The 20,585-nt window shown below is 40.0% G+C and overlaps 1 protein-coding gene across 3 annotated transcripts in view; it reads right to left on the minus strand.

Moving 5' to 3' along the window:
* The window catches only part of NID1 (nidogen 1), a 46,327-nt gene extending 26,163 nt beyond the window's left edge, over positions 1–20,164 (minus strand). The window contains exons 1-10 of one of the 3 annotated variants that reach the window (XM_059467245.1): positions 20,137–20,164; positions 19,108–19,248; positions 10,156–10,455; positions 8,808–9,037; positions 7,737–8,164; positions 6,703–6,852; positions 5,217–5,468; positions 3,893–4,093; positions 1,815–2,060; positions 702–845 (exon numbers count right to left, since the gene is read on the minus strand). In XM_059467245.1, the coding sequence (XP_059323228.1) occupies positions 702–845; positions 1,815–2,060; positions 3,893–4,093; positions 5,217–5,468; positions 6,703–6,852; positions 7,737–8,164; positions 8,808–9,037; positions 10,156–10,359 (1,855 nt within the window). In that variant the 5' untranslated portion in view covers positions 10,360–10,455; positions 19,108–19,248; positions 20,137–20,164. Of the gene's footprint in view, positions 1–701; positions 846–1,814; positions 2,061–3,892; positions 4,094–5,216; positions 5,469–6,702; positions 6,853–7,736; positions 8,165–8,807; positions 9,038–10,155; positions 10,456–16,907; positions 17,123–19,107; positions 19,249–19,924; positions 20,058–20,136 lie in introns of those variants that run through there. The other 2 variants (XM_059467244.1, XM_059467243.1) reach the window with 2 other exon arrangements.
* Positions 20,165–20,585: the final 421 nt, after the last annotated feature.

The following is a 20,585-nucleotide window of genomic DNA, read 5'->3' on the forward strand; positions in this document are numbered from 1 at the left end:
CACTGCTGCCCAGCTCACAGCATCAGAGGACTGGAAGGGACAGAGTGATGCTATCATTTTCACTAGCAAGTTGATTAAAAGGTTAGAGTGGAAGGAGAGTTGTGCTTTGGGTTTTAAAAGCCCTCAAAACTTTTTTAGGTAATAGGGATGACACGTTTCATTAATGCACGTTTTTCTTGAAAACACATGTTAGTGCTGTGCTTTGATTGCAAGGCAAAAACCAAATACACTAGGAATACAGAGTAGAATGAACTGGGAAATATTAGTCTTTTGGAACAGAAATGGATTTTCAAAGTAGATTGTGAAAAAGCTGATTTCAATGAATTGCACATATCTGTGCTCTGTCTGCATGCGCATTTCCTATTTCTCATCTCTCTTGAGAACTTTTAACCCAGTTGACTCATTTTAACCAGAACTTGCATTACAGTAAAGTTCTCACAACTAAGTTCCCACATATTTTATAAAAAGATGAACTGGGTGGAAAAGATGCTTTGCAAGATAGGAAAACATACTCTTCAAGACAGTCAAACCTGCTTACTTTGATTATTGAGATACATAGCCCAGCAAGCTTCTAACCCTAAAATCAGCCTCTCAAGGCAGTTCATTTTGCTGGAATGGCTAGCCCTGAGGGTCAATATGCTCCAAATAATATAAATTGTACACTAGTTTTCATTTTGCAATGTATTGAAGTGTTTTGATACCGTAACAAACGCTTCCATCTCCGCGGAAGCCGATTGAACATTCGCAGAAAAAACGATTCCCAGTTCCTGGACGGCACATGGCGTTGGTGTCACAGTTATGAGTGCCAGTGTAGCAAGGATTCCGGTTAATATCAGCAGAACCATCTGCCAAGAGAGACCATATTTAGCCCTGATGACTCTGTCCAAGTAATAGCACCCAGTTAAGACCAGAAATGAGGTTCCAGGTTTAATGCGTTTCCAGGTTTAATGTGCTCATAATGCACATTAAACAAGGAAACACATTTTTTGCACCAGGAAGAAAGGGCCTTGCAGGTGATATCTCAGATATGTATTTAATAGCACCTGTATTCCTTGTTACTCGTACAGAGGACTAGTGAGTTAAAAAAGAGCCACAAAAACCTCTCTAAAGAATAAGATAGAAAGAAAATGCATTTTCCAGTCACTGACACAAGACTCAAAACACGATTCCTAACAGCTTGGTTTATTCATTTAATTAGCAGAACTTCATTTTGTAACAAACAAAAGTGAACACAGCCTGGTTTTATACTTATCTGGTGTGCATTTTCAAATAATCTCTTTGCTTTCTTTCTGTTATTAGTGGAAGCTTGGACAGCTCATCTAAAAAATACCTTTCAAAAGCAGCCTACAATTCAAAGACAAATGCTATGTTTCAAGATAAATTATAGAAACTCATCCATGGTAAATCTCATTCCCCTCTTTTGCTCTCTTCTCTCTTTTTGGGGGGACAATGTCCCCCCCTAAAAATGAATAAAGGAACTACAAACTAGGTAAAGATGAACAACACACTCCATGCATCCAAGTGTGAATAGATTCAAGGTGGTGTATTGAGAGTATTTCAAGGAATTAGACATAAACCCCAGTGAATTTCAACAACACGGCATCACTTAAATTCTCTTTCTCAAGTAAATATACAAATTTTCAACAATTCCATTTCTCTCTTTCACTGGTGGATCTGGACTGCTACTAAATAATGAAATTAATTCATGTAACTCATTAACACCCATCTAGGGCAGGCTAAAAAAATTGATGACTGCTCTTAATTGCTTACAAAAGAGAAAAAGCAAAATTTGTATACCTATATAAAATACGTACCACTGATGGGGCCGATGGAATTGCTCATGGCGTATCGCAGGATCTGCTCGTCCCTGTTGTACAGGACAAACACACTGTCCACTGAGAGCTGCTGAGTGGCAGGAGCAGAATGGGGGGTGTCATCATGGATGCATTCATCAAAGGAGATAGTCTGGCGCCACTGGTAGGCACCCGTGTAGGTGGCAGCCACTCCATCCCTTTCTGGCTCTGTCACCGTGTACTCCCTCGAGGACGATGAAGTGATCACTGCGACACGACAGCAAACACACTCATCAGAGCAGAGACCAAAAGCGCCCTGTCAAATGCTATCTGTAGACTTGGGATGCAGTCTGTGTAGTGCAAATGGGAATTTCAAAGGCTAGAAGCTGCAAAAGGGGATGTATTTCCATGCAAAGGAACAAGCACTGGAGTATACTTACTCTGTTCTCAGGGCTCACAGTTTTTAGAAATGAGTAATTTGATATATTTTGACATATTTAAAAATTTCAACTTTACTTTGTGGATTTCTAAGTAATGAAAGGAAAATTGAACTCAGCAAACTCAGATTGCTTTAGGTTCCTTTTTAGATCTCCAAGCTAAGGACAGTCGTCTCACCAGCCTAAACTACATCCACTTTTTAGTTTATTGTAGGCTACTAGCCTTGGATTTTAACAGAGACCTGAAGAAGCTGCATGTCTGAGAGCTCCTGCATGCTTCATAACAGTTTTCTATACTAGGAAAAATTGTGAACAAAACTCTTCAAAAAGATCTGGGCTTGTGGATCTTCCCACTGTAGGAAAGGTCCTCAGAACACCAGTATTCTTTGTTTGGACACCAGAACACACCTATATCAATCCACTTGGAGCAGCTGGCTAAAGCTGGATTTCTGCTAAGTCCATTAGATATGCCATAGGACAGCAGATTTGCAGCTGTTCGAGTCCTGGTAAATCAAATCCAGCCTGAAGGACATCTCCCTCTGGCCCCTGACTTTACCTCCATGGGAACAGCATTTCTGCCAAGTAGACAACTGTTCTGTAAAGCAGATACTGCCCAAACTCTCAAGTTGTTCAGCACAAAGCAGAAGCTTCCTGCTGCTTCCACTTCCTCCTCCTCCCAGTCCAAAACAAAAGGCAAAGCACAAGCAGGTTCATCACTGGCTACCAAACTCGGATATTAGTGAAAATAAGGCAGTGATGATGTAACCACACTATTTTCTAGCTCTAACAACCAAAAGTGCACCCTTGGAGAAAAGTGCAGTATCTCCAGAATTCATGTGCACCACAGGCTGCTTCATCTGTAATATTTATCTCATTGACAGTTGGACTGGTTGACCAACAGCAACGCTCCAACCTCACTTCTCCACTTTCTGTATTGAAACACCCATCATTTTATCCAGGAAGAGGAAAGCAAAATAAGCAAAACAAGATTGCCCTCTAAATAGTGAATGAAGAATGGTTCTCTTAGGAAACCTAGGATCTGTGATAAAGGAATAGAGAGAGAGGACTACTGAAGAGACAATGTAGGAAACTGATAAGGGAATTAAGAGGTAATTTCCAATTGGTTGTTAAAATTCAGCTCAAATAACACTGATAAATGCTTGCCAGAGTCATTGTAACAAAGTTCATGAGAGATATAGTGGTAAACAATGGGTTTAGTCTCATCAAAGATCACAGCTAATGTCACAAAGATCACAGGTAATGTCACTTAATGACATTACCACAAAAAGCTATATGCCAGTACAGGGCTAAAGGGCTGTGGACTTAGAGAAAAAACCTTTACCCCAAGTGTACCCCTTGTACACTGCCATCAACAGCATTAATAAAAGGTCAGCAAAAAGGGAAATCAAGAGTGTTTTGCAAACAACAGTTCAGAGAAAATGAAATCTGTATTTTTTTGATGAAAATATTAGAAATATTTGCATTGTCCCACTCAAAATCCACCTTCTTTTGAAACCTTTTCCTAAGGGACAAAATGCAACTTTCTAAAAGTCAAAGGGTCCTAAATACACTTGTTAAAAAGGTAATAAAAGAATGTTCTTCAGATTGTCTTAATCTCTGCTTCGTGCACTTTCTCATCATTTCATTCTTATGGAACCTTACCAGAACTAGAGGTGTGGTAGAGTTCGGTGTAGGGCTCTATATGGACTGATGCCCCAGATGGGATCTCAGGTATTCTGCCCTCCATTTCTGTGCTGATGGTGAGGTGACCATGTTCATCAATGCCACTGAACTTCTGCTTTACAACCAGCTTCTCATTGTTGCCAAGAAAAGTTACTTCTGTTTGCCGTGTAAACTCACCACCTAAAGAAAGAGAATTGGTTTAACACTAAACTTAATAGAGGTTTCCAATTCCTTCTATTCCAAATATTGCTTCTAATAGATAAAATATAAATTACTACTGTCTGCAAATGTTGATGTAGCACAATTGCTAATGTCTTGTTTTTCTAATGAAATAACTTTCAGAAGCATACTGATAATATACTTGGATACTGCAAGCAAATTTTTTTAAGCACTGCACATAATAAATCATAAATCCTTGCCCTGAGGCATTCTTTTTAATAAAACTAAAAAGAAGTTCTGACTAAGCTAATAGCAGTAGGTTTTATCCTACCATTTAAAAGGACATTTTGGAGAAAATTTCCATTAGGAGTACAGAGAGTTAAAAAAAAAATCAAAATCGAGTACATCTGTTTGAAAATCAAAACCAAGTGGAATGTATGTTGTAAATTCCAGAACAAGCTTCAAACATACCAAATCCAAGAAAATCCCAAACCAAAAAGTTGTGTTCAACTGAATTCATATTACAAGTCTGTAAAGGATCAAGTTTTCAAGAGAAACACATGTTCCGCTAGGACAGATTGAATCTACAGCTTGAATTCACAGCAGCATAACCAACCAGATTTGGCCTTAATCTCTTATGAAAAGCTCGAATTGTGAGCAGGGGTTTCCCTCAAACTAGCTAACAAAGTCATTTGCATGTCATGCAGCAGCTGTTTCTGTAAAGTGCTTCAGACCCTCAGGAGGTCAAGTTACTGTTTCTCTTTTGCTCTGTTGGTACAATCAGAGATTTAACCAGTTAAAGCTCTTGAAGATGTAGGAGAAGCTTTTCATAGTAACTATGTACACTCTAGTAACAATTCCCCCAACAGATCTTTTTAAAAATCACTTTCTTGAAGAGAAACTGTGAAGTCAATCTTCTCTCTAACACACTTAGTTGTTGTACACTGACAGTAAATTAAAAGGGCCACTGTCTATATATTGTAAACAAGAAAAAACAGTGAGAAATTTGATTACAAAAAAACCATTTTGCAGCTCAGTATAGATGTGTGTTTTCACCCTATATTGATTGTAAATACAGATTTCTTTTCTATCAAGATAGAGGAAAGCACAGTAATTTTGAACATTATTTTAATTTAGAAGTTACCAGTAATGCTGAATCCATTTTTATATCCTTGCTGTTCCACAGCAAACATCCATCCGATGATACCTCCAATAGAGGCGAGAGGTAGTAAAGAATACCCCAAAGTCTCTGGGATTGTGCTGATAGCAGTGTAGGCACGCCCTTGGTTCATCACAACATAGGAGTGGAGATCAGTGTTCTCAAACACAACTGGGACAGGGTTGTTTCCTACAAAGATTCTTCCTCTGACCTTGCCGTTGACTCTCTGAGGAGAACCTGGCAAATCAATACAACACATCAGAACCAAATAACAGCATTCTCATACTCTCCAAGGAACATGTCCAGAGTGTTTGCAATGTTCAGTGCTTAGTGTTGAAATAAATAGCAAACAAATACTCAGAGTCCCGACAAGAAATTGCCATGTGCTCACTTGCTTACGTAGACACATGCAAGTGTCTTGTCTTATGTGGACGATTAAATGGTCAAATTTGCCTGAAAAGATGCTCTTTATCCTCGTTGAAAATTCTGTCTGCAAAGATAACTTCATAACACTGTTACAGTGTATCTGGCAATAAGTGGCAGACAAACTCCTTAAGATCACACTTCATATCAATACACACTGAACACAAATTTGTTTATGCCCTATTAAGAGACTAATGCCATTAGGCATTAGAATAATTTACCTGTTATTCTAATCTATTACATTTCTTGGCTCTGAACTACTGGTCATTTTGAAGACTGTCAGTGTTATACAGAAGTAGCTATTTTGGATTGCTAATTTTCTCCTGTTTAAAATCTCCTACATGGAAGTTTTAATTTCATTATCACCAGATCCTTCTTTTCTTTCTACGGAAAGCTTTCAATTCATAAAACTGGATTAAGTATTAGGTTTTGCTTTCCTGGTTTATAAAACACAGTCTTGCAGTATTTGAGTTGCTGAAATGCATCTGTGCTCTGAGCCAAATCACTATGAGGATTACAAGTGTATACATAAGAAATTCCTTTATGGGTTTTACACGGGAACAAAGTTTAAATGGGTATTTAACAGAAATCAGGCAGATCACCCTTTAGTAAAGCAGCTTAAGAATCAAAGAGGAGCCATGCTCTTTGGTTCAATGACCAAAGTTAATTTGTTCATCACTTTGAACTGTCCATTTCTAGAGTGAGGACCATATCAGATTATAACACGTTGGAACTTCATTACTAATTCTAGGAAATACCACTGGACACTATGTTTTCTTCTAAATTATGTCAGTTACAGAAGTTTATTTTTTCAAAAGTCACATTAAAATGCATAAAGCCTATAACTGACCACTGAAAATAATTTGCTTCACTCAAAAAATCATTTTAAAAAGTAGAGATCACTGATTCAAATGCCTTTCACTATATCCCAGTGATAAGTCTTTCAAAAAGTTTTTATCAGGTCTTTTCTGGAACTGAATACAGGTCACCTCATTCAAGAGCTCCATACGTAATTGTTGCTTATGTTTCTAAATTTCAAAGCAGTTACCTTCTGCTACACACTGTCTGCCATTTCCTTTGTAGCCAGCAATACAACTGCAACAAAACCCATTGGGATAATCCTTGCAAATAGCGTGAACAGAGCACTGGTGACGGTTGTTAGCACAGGTCTCTTGGACATCTGTGTGGTAGCGAAACACTGTGGAAAATAAGACCAGACATTTATATTTCATGCAGTTACTGTGGTATTCACATATCGCTGGACTAGTTTAAAAGTATCTCTGGGTTCACTTGACCAGATTTTTATTTTCTCTTTAAGGAAAGCAAACTACTGCAATTGGTATTGGTTTACCTTGCAATATGCAGAAAACTACCTACTATTTTGTAGTAAACCTCAGGGCATCAGCTGTTGAATTATTTAGTTGGAAAATTGTTTAATTCTGACTTCAGCAGATCTACATTAACACAGATCAGTTAAAATTCCTGTCAAAGCTAAACACATAATTTTATTTTGTCCTTGTTTCTGAATCAAAACAAAAAGGGGACTTTAGAACAAAACATATCAGTACAGTACCCAGGACCATGCAGCAACTGATGCACCCTATAATCCTAACTGTTTTACCCTGTTATTTAGTGAAGATCACAATTCTCACACCTGCTTCAGGAAAAAATTAACATCTGGGCTGTCAGTCACACTCTTCTGAAATTTCTAAAAATGCTTTATTAGAACTCAGAACTGCTAGTTCCACCCTTCTAAGACTTGAGGCCATGAAATCCTAGCCAAAAAAAATTACAACAGCTTCTATTCCCAACCTTTATTAAATCATCTTATTCAGTAACACATCTGAGAAAGGTCTGTGAGCTTGACTAGGGAACTAGTTTACTAGACTGGCAAAAACTGCATCTGAGGTGACATCCAAATTAACCACCTCAATAAATAACCAAACTTATGATGTGTCCAGATTTTCAGATATTAAGCGAATGCAAAGGAAACATTGGTTTTTTGGTAATTCAATTTCCTTCACATGTCTTTTTTGCAGCCTGTCCAGGTTAGAAGAAGCTCAACTGCACAAAAGACCTTACCTATTCCAGTTTCATCAAATTCTTCCACATCTATGACTTGAGGTGGCTGTGGGGGGAACTGCTGGATGCGAAAGTGGCGAGGTGGAGCTTTTGCTGTCGGGAAATTTTGAGGACTGTAAAAAGACTCAGTTGAAGGTGTTCCTGTTACATCTTGGTATGAAGTCAGAAAGTCTTCTGCAGCGAGCTGAGGAACACTGTATGTGACAAGGTGCTGATCCTCTTCAGTGCTGTCCGTGCTACTTGTGATGTACTGCTGTGTTATTTCAGTGGAACCATAGTCAGACATAAAGGGCTTAGAAGTCATCTCCTGGTCTTCTTCGCTGGGCTCTACGCTCTCCAAAATATTGCTGATGTTGGCAGGCACAATACTGTCAGATGAGCTGCCAATCTCAAACACCCAGATGCCCTGCTTCCCAGCATTGCTGCTTCTGTCAAATAGAAGCACAGGCCAAATAAAACAAGCTGTGTGGTATTTCTAGCCTACACACAATGTTATCCTTCACTGAAAAGTGTCAGGACAAAACTGTCTAATGATCTTACCTACATTACATACTTACCTACAGGTACAGTTTATTCAGCTGTGGAAAACCCCTGACAGTTTGGGTAACACTTTTTTTTCTCCTCAACCAGAGCTCTGTTGAGAATTTCTAACTTTCTTGTCTCCAAGGAGGACGAGATCAGAAGGAGATTTTAGGGCCACCAAGATCTTGCTACCACTTACTAAAACTTTCTAGCTCATTCCCTTTCTTGCTAGTTCACTCTTTCTTTCACAAACACCACTCACAAAAACAACCTGCCCTGGATAGATTATGAAGAGTTGAAGTCTAAGTGGTACTACTTACAGAAGAACTAAGTATACTGGAATTCCTACCAGTAACAATGGGAATATGGACTTTTAACAAATTACACCAAAGTCCTCAACAGGGTGGATATTTATCAGTGGCAGATCTTGTGACTTCTCATGCAATGGCTAATGGGATCTTATTAGTTCTCATTGATTCATGCTACAATTAAGAAAACCATGGAACTCTGATGTTTTCTTGAGGAGTTTAAACAAAGAAAAAAACATACTTGACAAGGTTTCTAATGCTGTCTTCATCTTCAGCAATGACATTGTAGGATCCTGGCTTTTCCCAAAAATAGTAGTTTGTAGAGGCTTGACTAAAGCCAACGATAGCAGGAATATTTTCATTGTCATTCTTGGAGTATGTGCTATAGAACTGCAAGCTATCTTCTGGATAAAGGAAAATAGCATAGGAACTGGAATCAGAAGAGGCTAAGACAGCCTGGAATGTGTTTCTCTGTGGAAAAAAAAAATTAACACACCTTTACTCACATCAAAATAGTTAAGAAAAAGTAATTTTTTCTTTTTAAATGCAAAATGAAAATCAGAATTTTCATTAAAAAGAAAAAGTTATCAAAAGTAAATTAAATCTGTAGGAAATAGTCAGATAGGCTGCCCAAAGCATAACAATTTTAACTTCTGTAGTGCTATAGGATGCGATTTCATTTCCTTAAAATAACAGAAGTGATGTGCTAGACTAAATAAAAAATTCTGTAAACAGAATGTTTGAAGTTCAAGTTTCATGTTGCTCAAGTAATTTCCCACAGGAACACTCCTGCCTGCTGTAGGAACCACTGGGACAGCACCTCAGACATCAGTTGTTCATTGCTATCAGGGTGCAGTATTGTTACTATAAACACAACACTTGTGCCAAGTTCAGCAAAAAAAATTAGATGTTGACATAAAAAGATGTGCTAAGTAATGTTCCCCTCAACTTTGATAACTGTAATACAAACTTTATAATCAACTTTGATAATGGTATACAAAGTTACATGTCCTTGCAGGATAGTACCTGCATGGTTTAAAAAGGGGAAAATGATTTGTGAATAATAATAAAAATGATCTTTAGCTGTTTCTTAACCCAATACTAGCTACAAAACATGAGCTTTTGCTAAATGCAATATCATCTATTCAAATGGGTTTAAGATCCTACTAGTCCATACAGTTACCTGATTTTACATAGTTTGGTGTCAAAATTACTAAAGTCTTCTGAAAAACACAAGCCAGCAGGATTATATTTCACAGAGAGAGGTCAGGATATTCTGGTTCAGTTATTACCACAACACATTTAACATTCAAAGTAAAAGTCATTAGGAAACACAATTAAATCAGCTATGTAGTTTCAAGCATTACCTTTTGAATTAATAAAACATTATTAAAATAAATCTCAAGTAAAAGTTGTGGAAACTTCTATTTTGCTGCAGCCTTTCTGACGATGATATACATTATTAGGTCTGCAGAATTAATTTAAACACAGAACTTCAAGTCTTCAAAGCAAAAGGTTAGTGTTACAACACTGTAACACTTTAGCTGAGCGTGTGTCCAACATGACTTAAAGCTCTGATTAACATTCACCTTTTCTTCCAAAGCATAATCTTCTCCTGCTGCCTGGAAAGGAGCCACAAGCTTCCAGGTAACAATAACAACACTGCTGGGATCAAAAGCAGCCTCAGGAAAACCTCTTTTGATATAGTCTGATGCGAGTTGCAAGACATCCGAGGATGAATCTTCTCTGTAGTACACATTTCCATGTCCATCTGTTGTGTCCAGGTCAGCCATAAAAGGAGCAATAGCCCCAAAACTCACTGGGAATTGACCAAGGTATTTTTCTTCACTTGAGGGTTCATTCACTGCAATAATCCCATTAGTGGTAATCTAACAAAAAGATGAAAATTATAACACGAATACTGTTCATACAACTGTCTCCCACACATGTGCTCTAGATCACATTATAATAATTTTAATTCCAACAGAAATTGAATCAAAAGTCAGTTTTGTATTTAAAAAGTCACTGTGGTTTTTTAAGCTTGTGTGTTTTTTATCCCATGCCGGGAGTCCTGAGATTTCAGTTGCCCAAAAACAGAGGTCAACTGTACAGATAGAACAGCCTTTTTTACCTAGATAAAGATTTTAGCTATTTAAATTTCAGACACCTATTGTCTCTTCTAACAGGGACATACATAACCCTCCCACCAATGCTTCAGAAGCTGATAGAATTTCTGAGCCAAGAATCAATTCACACATAAATGCCAACCCAAAAAAACTGCTCCATGCTTACGTATTGTAATAGCCTGGGTGAAAGACTTTTGGGAAGACACACAGATTTCTCTTTGCCTGGCCAAGGCTACTTTGGTTTTCACTTCACCACAGCCACCCTCCTAGGAACTTCTCTGCTACTCTGCAAGGATTACAAGCTGCTGCTCCCTCTGAAGACATGCTGTGAGCACAGCTCTTATACCAGAGGCTATAGAGCCTAAGAGACAGAATTTCCACAGCAGATATAGGCCACACTCTAAATTCCTTTACAGCTGAGTGCCCTGACACACTCTGATAGGAAAATGGGTCTAATACTTGAAGGGGGTTGGGGGAAGGAATTTACATATGTAAGTGAAACTCTTGGTCTGCACATGCATAGGTACTGACTCAGGGAGATGGAACCCATCATTGAGATGAGGATTCAGTCAGCCACCTCTGACTAAAACAGAGACAAATACATACATACATAGGTGCTAGGGCACATCCAAGTGTGACAGCCAAACTCCACTGGCAAACCAGAGCTGGCTCTCACACACACACACCAGCAGTGAGCAAGACTGCAGGTGTCAGGCCTTGAGGGTCTGCACAAAGCGCTCACACACAGCTTTTTGTGCCTGGCCCTTCCACCAGCTGTGCTTGGCACTGACTCAGCCCCATACAAATCCACCTCCAAGTCTTGGACTGCCTGCTAACAGGACACACCTGCAGGCAGCCAGGTGCTCACTCTAGAGCTGCTGCGACATACACAAGGGACTCAAAATGGGACAGAGGTCCCAGAACTGTCACTATAAGCTATGACTATAAGCTATGAAATTAAAACTGCAATCTCCCACAGAAAGGATTCTTGTAAGTCCAAGAAGAACAAACTGTTGCTGGATCTCTTTGTACAGTCAAGATACTGTCAACATGATAAAATCTTTACAAATCCCTAGAAGTGGGTCAGAACGGCTGCTGACTCAAACTCCAAGGCCACCTAGCCCAGTAGCCTGCCACTTAGAGATTCAGCAAAAGAAGACATGCATATATTTCTCCAGCGTGCCTCCAACTGCATCCACATCCAGGGATTCCCTGTGGTTTGACTGTTTTTCCTCAGTGGATGTCTTTCTCATATTTGTTGAGTCTTCCCTTAACACATACAAACTCTGTGCATCCACAAAATCCATAAAAAGGAACTCCACGAATTTGTGACTCAGGTCTCCTACTTTTGTTTGTTTTCAGTCTGGCTTCCACCTTCATTTGATGGCCCTAATTTTTGTATTGGGACATACAAAAATCCTACCCAGTCTCTCCCACTATGTAATTTCTCCTCCAGAATGAAGGCCCCCAATCTACTCATGCACTCCCTGGCTAAGAGCTGCTCTCTGTCTTGAATCACTCTTTATTGTGATCTCCACATATTTCTTCAACCTTTTCCACTCAATTTGGTAAACAAGGAGGCCAGTGGGAGCCCACACATTCTTCACAGAGAAATTGTGGTCTGTGCAAGCCCAACAAGGATGCTGGCTACTTGCGCCTTGGCAACACCTTTAAAATCTGGACCACCACTGCTGTTACACACAGTAAATCAGAAAAAGTGTAGTATGATCATGATACAGAGCACTCCTCCAGACACAAGAAACACCTGTACCTTGAACTCTCCTTTGGCTATCCAGAGGGTCAGAGCATGTCACAGACCATTGGTCAGTCAGCTTGGTGTATAACTGGATAATGCTTATCACAAACCATTAGCTAAACTTGGCAAATAGTTCCCACAGTAGATCAGAATGTATTTTAAAAGTGGCTCGACATATGCTGACTGTATTTTCTGCAGATGTACAATTTAATTTGTAGCTAGAGTGTAAAATATTAAAAAGTTAAGATCATGTAAAAAAATCGGTGAGTTGGCTTTATGCATGAACAGTATATCTAAGGTATATAAGCAGTAAATAATCTATGCAAACATGTTGGGCAAGCAGGTCATGTTAGAAAGGGGGAGAAGAAGCTGAATGTGAAAATTTTTATACTACTCATTCATGACTTGACAGTGGCCACAGACCCTATAGGTGAGCTATAGATCTGAGGAATAAAAAACTAAAAAGACAGCATGGGTTGCCTAATTATAGACCCTACAACTAGAGTTGGATCTATAAGAGAAATCTAGTCCAGAAAAGTTCCCAGAACTCCTACAACATCTGTACACACTAGAAAAGTCTTCATATTCCTGTAAAGCAAAGCTAAAACATGACCTGAACATAAAAAACCATGAATTATACTATACCACTGGAAGACAGAATGGAGAGTGGTGGACATTACAGCCTGCTTGCTAAGAACTTTTAGCAAAGAGATGCACTCCCTCTTTAAAGTCATAAATTTAGTGGGAGTTTAAAGTTTTCCTTCTGCTTTCTTACATTTTTTTTTTTTTACACAAACAGCCCTGCCCTCTCCTAAATCCTCTTGTGAGAGATGACTGGAGTTTGAGGTATTTTAAACAAATTCCATGGTGTTCATCAGATCTGGTGTGTGTAGATTTTGCAGCTTCATGATCCCCCATTTATGGCAAGGATTAAAATAGCATTAAGAGAAAATACAATCAGGAATAGTTAAGACTGCAGAATAAAGAAGAAGCCAGAAGAAATGGCCCTCCTCTTTTCACCTCTTAGTGACATGCATCTAGCTATATCTTTCCTATTTGCTAAAAAATGTAATGTAAAAAGTAAATTTATTAAGGAAATGCAAACCTCATTTTTAAAGGAAGTTTTTAAGTGACACAGTTCAGCTTTAAGGCAATGTTTCTATAACCCAGAAAACATTTGCAAGCCATCACATGAAAATAAATAAACCAGCTGCTCAATTTGTGCAGAGATTTTTAAAGCAAAAAAAGATATTTGTGAATAATGAAAAAAATGTTTTTAGCTTTCAGATTCAACAACACATTTATATTGACAAAGACAGTGAATACTCCTTTAACTTAATCCTATGTTTGTGACCTTGAAAGATGCAGGGTGAAGTGTGAATCCCAAAATAAAGAGAAGTAATTTGGGGTAAGTACTGGGTTCCATCAAAGCATCATTCCTGTCAAAAGGGAAAGGGGGAAAAAGAGGCCTCAGGTGGGCGTTGTCTAAAGACAAGCTTTAGAGTAGTCTTTCCTTTTAGGGTATAACACTATTTAAATTGACAGGAACTAACATAGATATATTTTTAGCATGTTAAACTTCTGGATTACACACATAGTTAACATACATTTGTGGTTTGTAGCAGAACCAATAATGCACACACACGATTATAGGTCCACCTTGAAAACCAAGTGAGAAGAAGAATTCAAAGTAAGGAGTATTTCTGTTAAAAGAAAAATTGTATCTCCATATGTACAACAAAAAATTTAAAGCTTCTAAAAAATGAGGCACTTTTTCCCTGATCAATGACTAGGCATTTTATGGACTTGACTATTTCTGCATAAAAAAAATGTATTATAAAAATAAATTCAAATTTTCTAAAAAGTGAAGTTACTTAAAGCAACAAAGCTTTCCATACAAACATGACCAACTATTAATTTAGGGAGTTAATAAAAGTAAGGATTAAAAAAATTGAACCAAGCTTGCATTAGAGGTTTCTCAATTCTTTTCTAATGGAGGTAACCCCCAATCCTTCAATTTTTCCGCACCAGTGAGTTTTAGTGTAAACTGAAAAAGCCTTAATAGAAGTGTGCTATTAAAACAAATGGAATAGTACGGGTTAGTGATAGAGTTCAACGCTATAAATCCTACAGACAAAAGCACCATATTGAAGATTACAATATGTGAAAGTCTGTTTCCACTTATATGAAATAAAAGTGCTCTCTTCTGTCTGTGAGAGAAGATTTTGTTGCCAGGGATTTTATGACAACTTGGTACTAAACAATCACTTCACAGAATGCCTTGCATTTCTATTCATGTGTGCAGCCACCTTAAACAACTCAGCTTCTCAACTGTTAAAAAAGGTAGAAAGAGAATCCACATAAAATTTCCACATAAAATTATGTGCACTAAATGTCAATTGTATCAGCTTGATAATATTTACTACCAACTAGCAATACATTGGATACTCCAGCCAAGCAAGATTGTAGAGCTTCATAAATACACATTGCAAATATACAATAAAGACGTGTATTGTGAAAATGCATTAAAAACTGCTCAGTACATTTCCTTAACAGGTATGCTTCTCCTCTCCCTATCCCCATGAAGTCTGTACTGTGCTTCTGTTCTGCAAAGCCTGCACAAAGTTCAGCGCAAGAAAAAGCCTCTGCAGAGTGTATAGACTGATACTGAAATGCCATTCATTAAAACTGCCCATTCTTAGTACTGAGAGATGCTGGCAGAGTCCTGGAAGTGATTTGGAAATAGACACTGCATGGCTATTCTTTCAGGCAAAAACCAATTAGAACTGTTCCGGTTTGAGGGCGGGGCAAGTAACAGGGTCATTAAACTAAAGAAACCTAGACTGGTAAGTCAATTTACTGCTCTTAGAAAACTCTGTCCTGTCTCTGTGGCTTACCTGACATGATACTTGTTATCTTTGCTTCTCTGTGGCTGAATATACAGTCCACTATGTTTCAACAATATTTTTGTGCTTTTAAAAGTGTATTTTTTATGTGGTTTGACTAATCAGTGACCAAATTAGAGTATAGAAGGCAAGACAATGAACTAAGGGTCAAACTGAAGTCTGAACTCCGCCTAATATTTTATCTCAGTCAGCTTCAGTGAACAACACCCATTTTCCACACAAATCCCTCAAAATTTTAGATTTCAGATATGATGTCAGGATTTATCTAAGTAGCGGCAGTATGGACAATGAAAAGGAGTGTAACTTAAGTGTCAGCACTAATACACCTCAGCGTAGCACAAGCAAGTTATAGCTTGAGTGACTACCCATGAAACAGATTCAAGTGCATGGGAACTACATCAAATTTTGAATGACTGCAATCACATGGAGCTCTAGTTTCCCAAGTGTCTCCATGTAGGTTAATCCACTGAGTTGTCTCTTAGATCCATGATACTAAACCACACTGCTTTATCTGGCCAGGGAGGTGAGATGACATTTACCAGATGAATACACTAAACACATTGTGCCTTCCCTACCAAAACCTTTCTAAACATGCTACTCAGCATGTTCAATTGCTAGCCTAGGTGGGGCTTAAGGGGAAAGAGGCAACGTTAAAGTGTGCAGTACCCTTGCAGTGTTCAGAAGACATGCTGCCATTTTAAACTGTTCTCCTTATGGCTGCTTTTGAGCAGCTCTGCCCCAGACAATCTGTTTTAAATCAATCCCACCTTCAAATACTGAACACCCTCCATCAGCTATACACATGCACACAGCACTCTGGGATGCAGATCCAGCTGTGAGACACGCACACAAGGCTGAAATGTGCTTGCAGCCCAAAGCCTGCAATTACTATGGATATGGACTTCCTCCTCTTTGATCACTCTTATTGTCTCCACATATTTCCTCAACCTTTTCCACTCTATAAATTTGTAAACAAGAAGGCCACACATATTCTTCACAGAGAAATTATGGCCTGTGCAAGACCATCAAGGACGCTTTAAGAGAATCTAAGCAACGAACACCTGAGAGTGCCCAAGACATTGCAGAACAGAAAGGTCTCCCAGCGCTTAGAGGTGCAAGTCTCCAACAGGTTAGGCTGCTGGTTGGACACCCCATTTCAGTTTTGTGACTCTGGCATGCTGAAACACACAAAGCAGACCACAACGAGGATGTTTCTGCGCTGAACACTCTGTATGAGTGCAGAAAACGCCTGGGGATGGCATTCACTCCGGCTAATCGATTGCATTTTCTTTGCGCTCCTACTATCTGTTGCATTGTCTCCCAGCGGAGGCTGTGCACCTAGAAAAATCTGCCCCGGCCATAGTGTGAGAAGGGAATTAACACGGCCCGATATCTGACTGAACACAACTGGAACGATTAAGCTCTTTGGACCGACCTCTGACCTCGGCACTCACGCAACCCACAAGCACCACCGCGCACCCACCCAAAGCTCCCCGAGGAGTGCCCAGGAGCGGTTCCGAGCCGCGGGCAGCCAAAGGGGGCCCCACACTCACATAGAGGGAGCGCACGGCCGCGCCGTAGAAGTGCAGCGCCGTGCTCAGCTCCAGCGCCGCCGAGCGCACATCGTCCCCGGGCTCCAGCGCGGCATCGCCGCGCTCCTCGCCGTGGGGCAGCAGCTGCAGCGGCTCTGCGGGCAGCGCCAGGACGGGCAGCGCCAGGGCCAGCAGCGCCCAGCGCGGGCAGCTCGGCGGGGCGCGCATCCCGGCGGCTCCCGGCGCCCGCGGCAGCTCCGCTATAAGCGCGGGCAGCGGGGCCGGCGGAGCGGGGGGGCCGCGGCCAATGGCAGCGCGGGGCGGGCGGAGCGGCGGCCCCGGCACCCCGCGGCCGCTCCCACAGCCCGAGCGGGGCTCAGCAGCGGGATCCGCCGCGGGGAGCGCTCCCGACCCGGGGCTTGGCCCGCGGAAGCAGAGCGGGGTCCGGCAGCCCGCCGGGACCGACCCTCGGAGCGCTCCGGGGGCGCGGGGACGCTCGGCCGCACTCGGGATCAGTGTCGCCTGTGGGGCGCGAAACTCGCGGCGCTGAGTCGGCGCGGGGTCGTAGGCATCCGGCAGATGCTTTCAAAGCACCGCGGCTCTCCGCCAGAGCCAGTGGGGTTTCTGCGTTAGCTTGGAAAATGTCTGCTCAAAGTGACTCCAGCAGCCGCAGTACTTCCCAACAGCCAAAGCACCGAGACCAAATACGAAAATCAACATGAAATAAAAATATGAATCCCCATGCTTTCTTCTGAAATAATTATGATACCAGGTGCTCATTGTCGGGGTAAATGAATAAATGAATTGGAACGTGTTTCATAAATTTACACCATCCATGTCAGAATTGCATTTGGTTGTAAAACAAAACTAAAAAACAAGTAAAATAAATCTACAAACAAAAAAAAAAATTGCTGATGATATGAAATACAGAGAAAAAATATGGTATATGTAAATATTTTACTTCTGACTATGTCTTCTTGTTTTATAGTGTAGTCCTGCTTCCTTGGAACACTCAGAAGCAAGTGAAGAATGGTTATATTTCATATATTTTTCCTAAAGCTACCAAGAGAGGACAGCAGTATTTAGAGATTAAATCTTGGCTAGTAAAGAATATGCTGTGATATGTCCATAGAAGGTTTACAGCAGATAACCATCTAAGAAAGGCAGCTGAAATGTTACCCACATGCTTTTTGCATGGCTTTTTACTTTAAATGCTCACACTTCTTATTTTCCTTGTAAGAAAGTGTGGTTTTGCATTTGGCAAATTGCAACAGCACAAGACATTCCTGAGTAGAGCTATAACCATGCCAGCCTAAAGGGGAAACACATCTAGTCACCATTATTACTAACATCTATTTACTAGGGTTCTGTATGTCAGTGAAAACAGTCACTGAGACAAAGTAGCATGCAGGTCCAGGAGGAAGATGAGTCTGCTCTCCTTGAGATACTCGCTGTACTTTCACCTGCAACTTCCTTCCATATTTTCAGAGCCTCTAAGACAGTAACTGGTGGATTCATGGAATCCATGGCTTTATATATCCAGGAATATGTGGCTAACCACTGCCACAAGAGCAGCCTTTTGGCTGGATCACGTCCATATCTGAGCACAGAGGTACAGACAAAGATGACTCAACATCCAGCTAAGGTATCTTTCTCCTCATCTGACAAATCAATGCTCAGCCACAAGACAACTCTAAGTTCTTATGTTGTTTGTGTGCACTGGCATACCACCAGCTGCCTTCACTACAAAATCATCTTCCTGTTACAAACCTGCCCCCCATCATAAGCCCATTTCCAAATTTGCAGAACCAGTTCTTGTGCAACACAGTTCCATAGCAAAGAGAAAGCCTTAATTAACCCCCACGGTAACATATACACATTCACAAGAGAATAATTTCTATTTGGCTTAATGTTTTCCACATCCACATTTACTAAAACAGTGAGACTCAACAAAAGGAAAACATAACCAAAACAAGAAGAAAATTCTGAGGGGGTAACATTTTCCTGTCAAATTTATATGATTTCCTAGTATTATATCCAGAAGTTGAAGGGCAGGGACTACTGAGAATCTAGAAGCTTAGTGTAGTAAATGTGAAATAGATTTGAAGGCTCAAGAGTTAAGTATCTTCATCTGCATGTTTAAAACATGGGGTAATAGCCATGTTAGGGTAAACCCTTTGTCCATTAGTCAGCATATTGAGATTGTTTAGTCTATACTTACCTTAAGAGGATTGCAATGTTTCTGTTGTAATTGCAAGTTTACCTTCTATACAGCTTCCACTGTGAGGAGTTTTAAACACTGTTAGTTCTAAGACAAGTAAATAAACTTCCCGTTGTCCTTTCTAGCATCTTCAGTAAGGACCTAAAAAGGGGATGGAAAAGCACGTTTGCTTATATTGTAATTAATTGCGAGATATTGGTTGGTAACGCCAAACAGAGTGGAGAATGCAAAAGACTCCAGCAAGATTTAAAAACAGAGGGAAAGTATTTAAATGCAAACTTGAATGTTCCAATTGAGAAAGACCTTCCAGAAAGTCTTTCATAGCTGGTAAAAACCAAGAACTCCATACTTCCATTGGATATTAAATCAATATGGCAGCAGTTTACAAAGCAACAGTACTCCCTGAGCAGCCACTGAGAACCTGCACAACAAACCTGGGTTCATTTTGTTACAAGGAGGTGACTTTTTCTTAAGGTGTATAATGACACTGCTTTTCCAGAGATTGCTTGTGAGATCAGAGGTGTCGCAGAAAATTCACCACTGGAAAGAATTCAGACTGAAACCAAAAATAAAGATCAGGGAACAAAAGGAAATTGCTAAAGAACTGAACATATGTACTTGATTAAATTATAATGAGGAGATTTGATTGAGATCATGCTTCAAAGATACATATCATCTTCAACTCAAGTATCTGAAGAGGGGTACTAAACAGATGGAGGAATTAAATGGGTGAGTTTGAAGATTAAAGGTGACTAGGACACTGAAATAACTAAAAGAAATAACTAAAGAAACCATCTATCAGCAAATGCTTCCTTACCATGGGGTCTATTTTCAGATAAATCATAGATGAGGCATAGTGGAAGCAGAATGATAGAAATCTTTGAGAAGTCCACACTAGGTTGATCAGATCACTAAGCAATAGACCTTAAGGAATAATTCTGCATTTAACAACAAATTGAGACAGTCCAACAGATCTGACTTGAGGTTCTATGTTCATACAGTGCTAAAATAGCTCACAGATATACACACATGATGTCATCATATTGCAAAAGTTCCATAACTCCCCGGTGATTTCTCATGAGCAACTCCTCACAGCACTGACTCCTTGTTTCTCACAGCACAGCCAACACACTCCAACTCTCCTCACCCAGCTAACCCACTCTTTTGTAGCACTCATCTTCTTACTGGACACAGCTGTGGCCTATTAAGGGCAGGGCTGTTCCTAGTCTTTGGTATTAGTACAGCTGCAACCCCTCAGGTGTGAGGCTACTTTCTGCACTATATTTTCCTACATTCTATCCGTCCACACATGCACACGTATGTTTGAGCACTTCACTGTCTAAATGTGAGGAGATTTGGAAAAGAGGGTAAAGATATGGAGAAGCCTGACCTTCTCAAGCCCCTCCCCAGGTTTCATTAACAGAGAAAACAGAGCTAGCCTTCCATTTGCTGGCATGACTGGAGTAGGGAAAGTAATG

This window comes from Ammospiza nelsoni, chromosome 3 (assembly GCF_027579445.1).
Source record: "Ammospiza nelsoni isolate bAmmNel1 chromosome 3, bAmmNel1.pri, whole genome shotgun sequence".
Classification (NCBI taxonomy): domain Eukaryota; kingdom Metazoa; phylum Chordata; class Aves; order Passeriformes; family Passerellidae; genus Ammospiza; species Ammospiza nelsoni.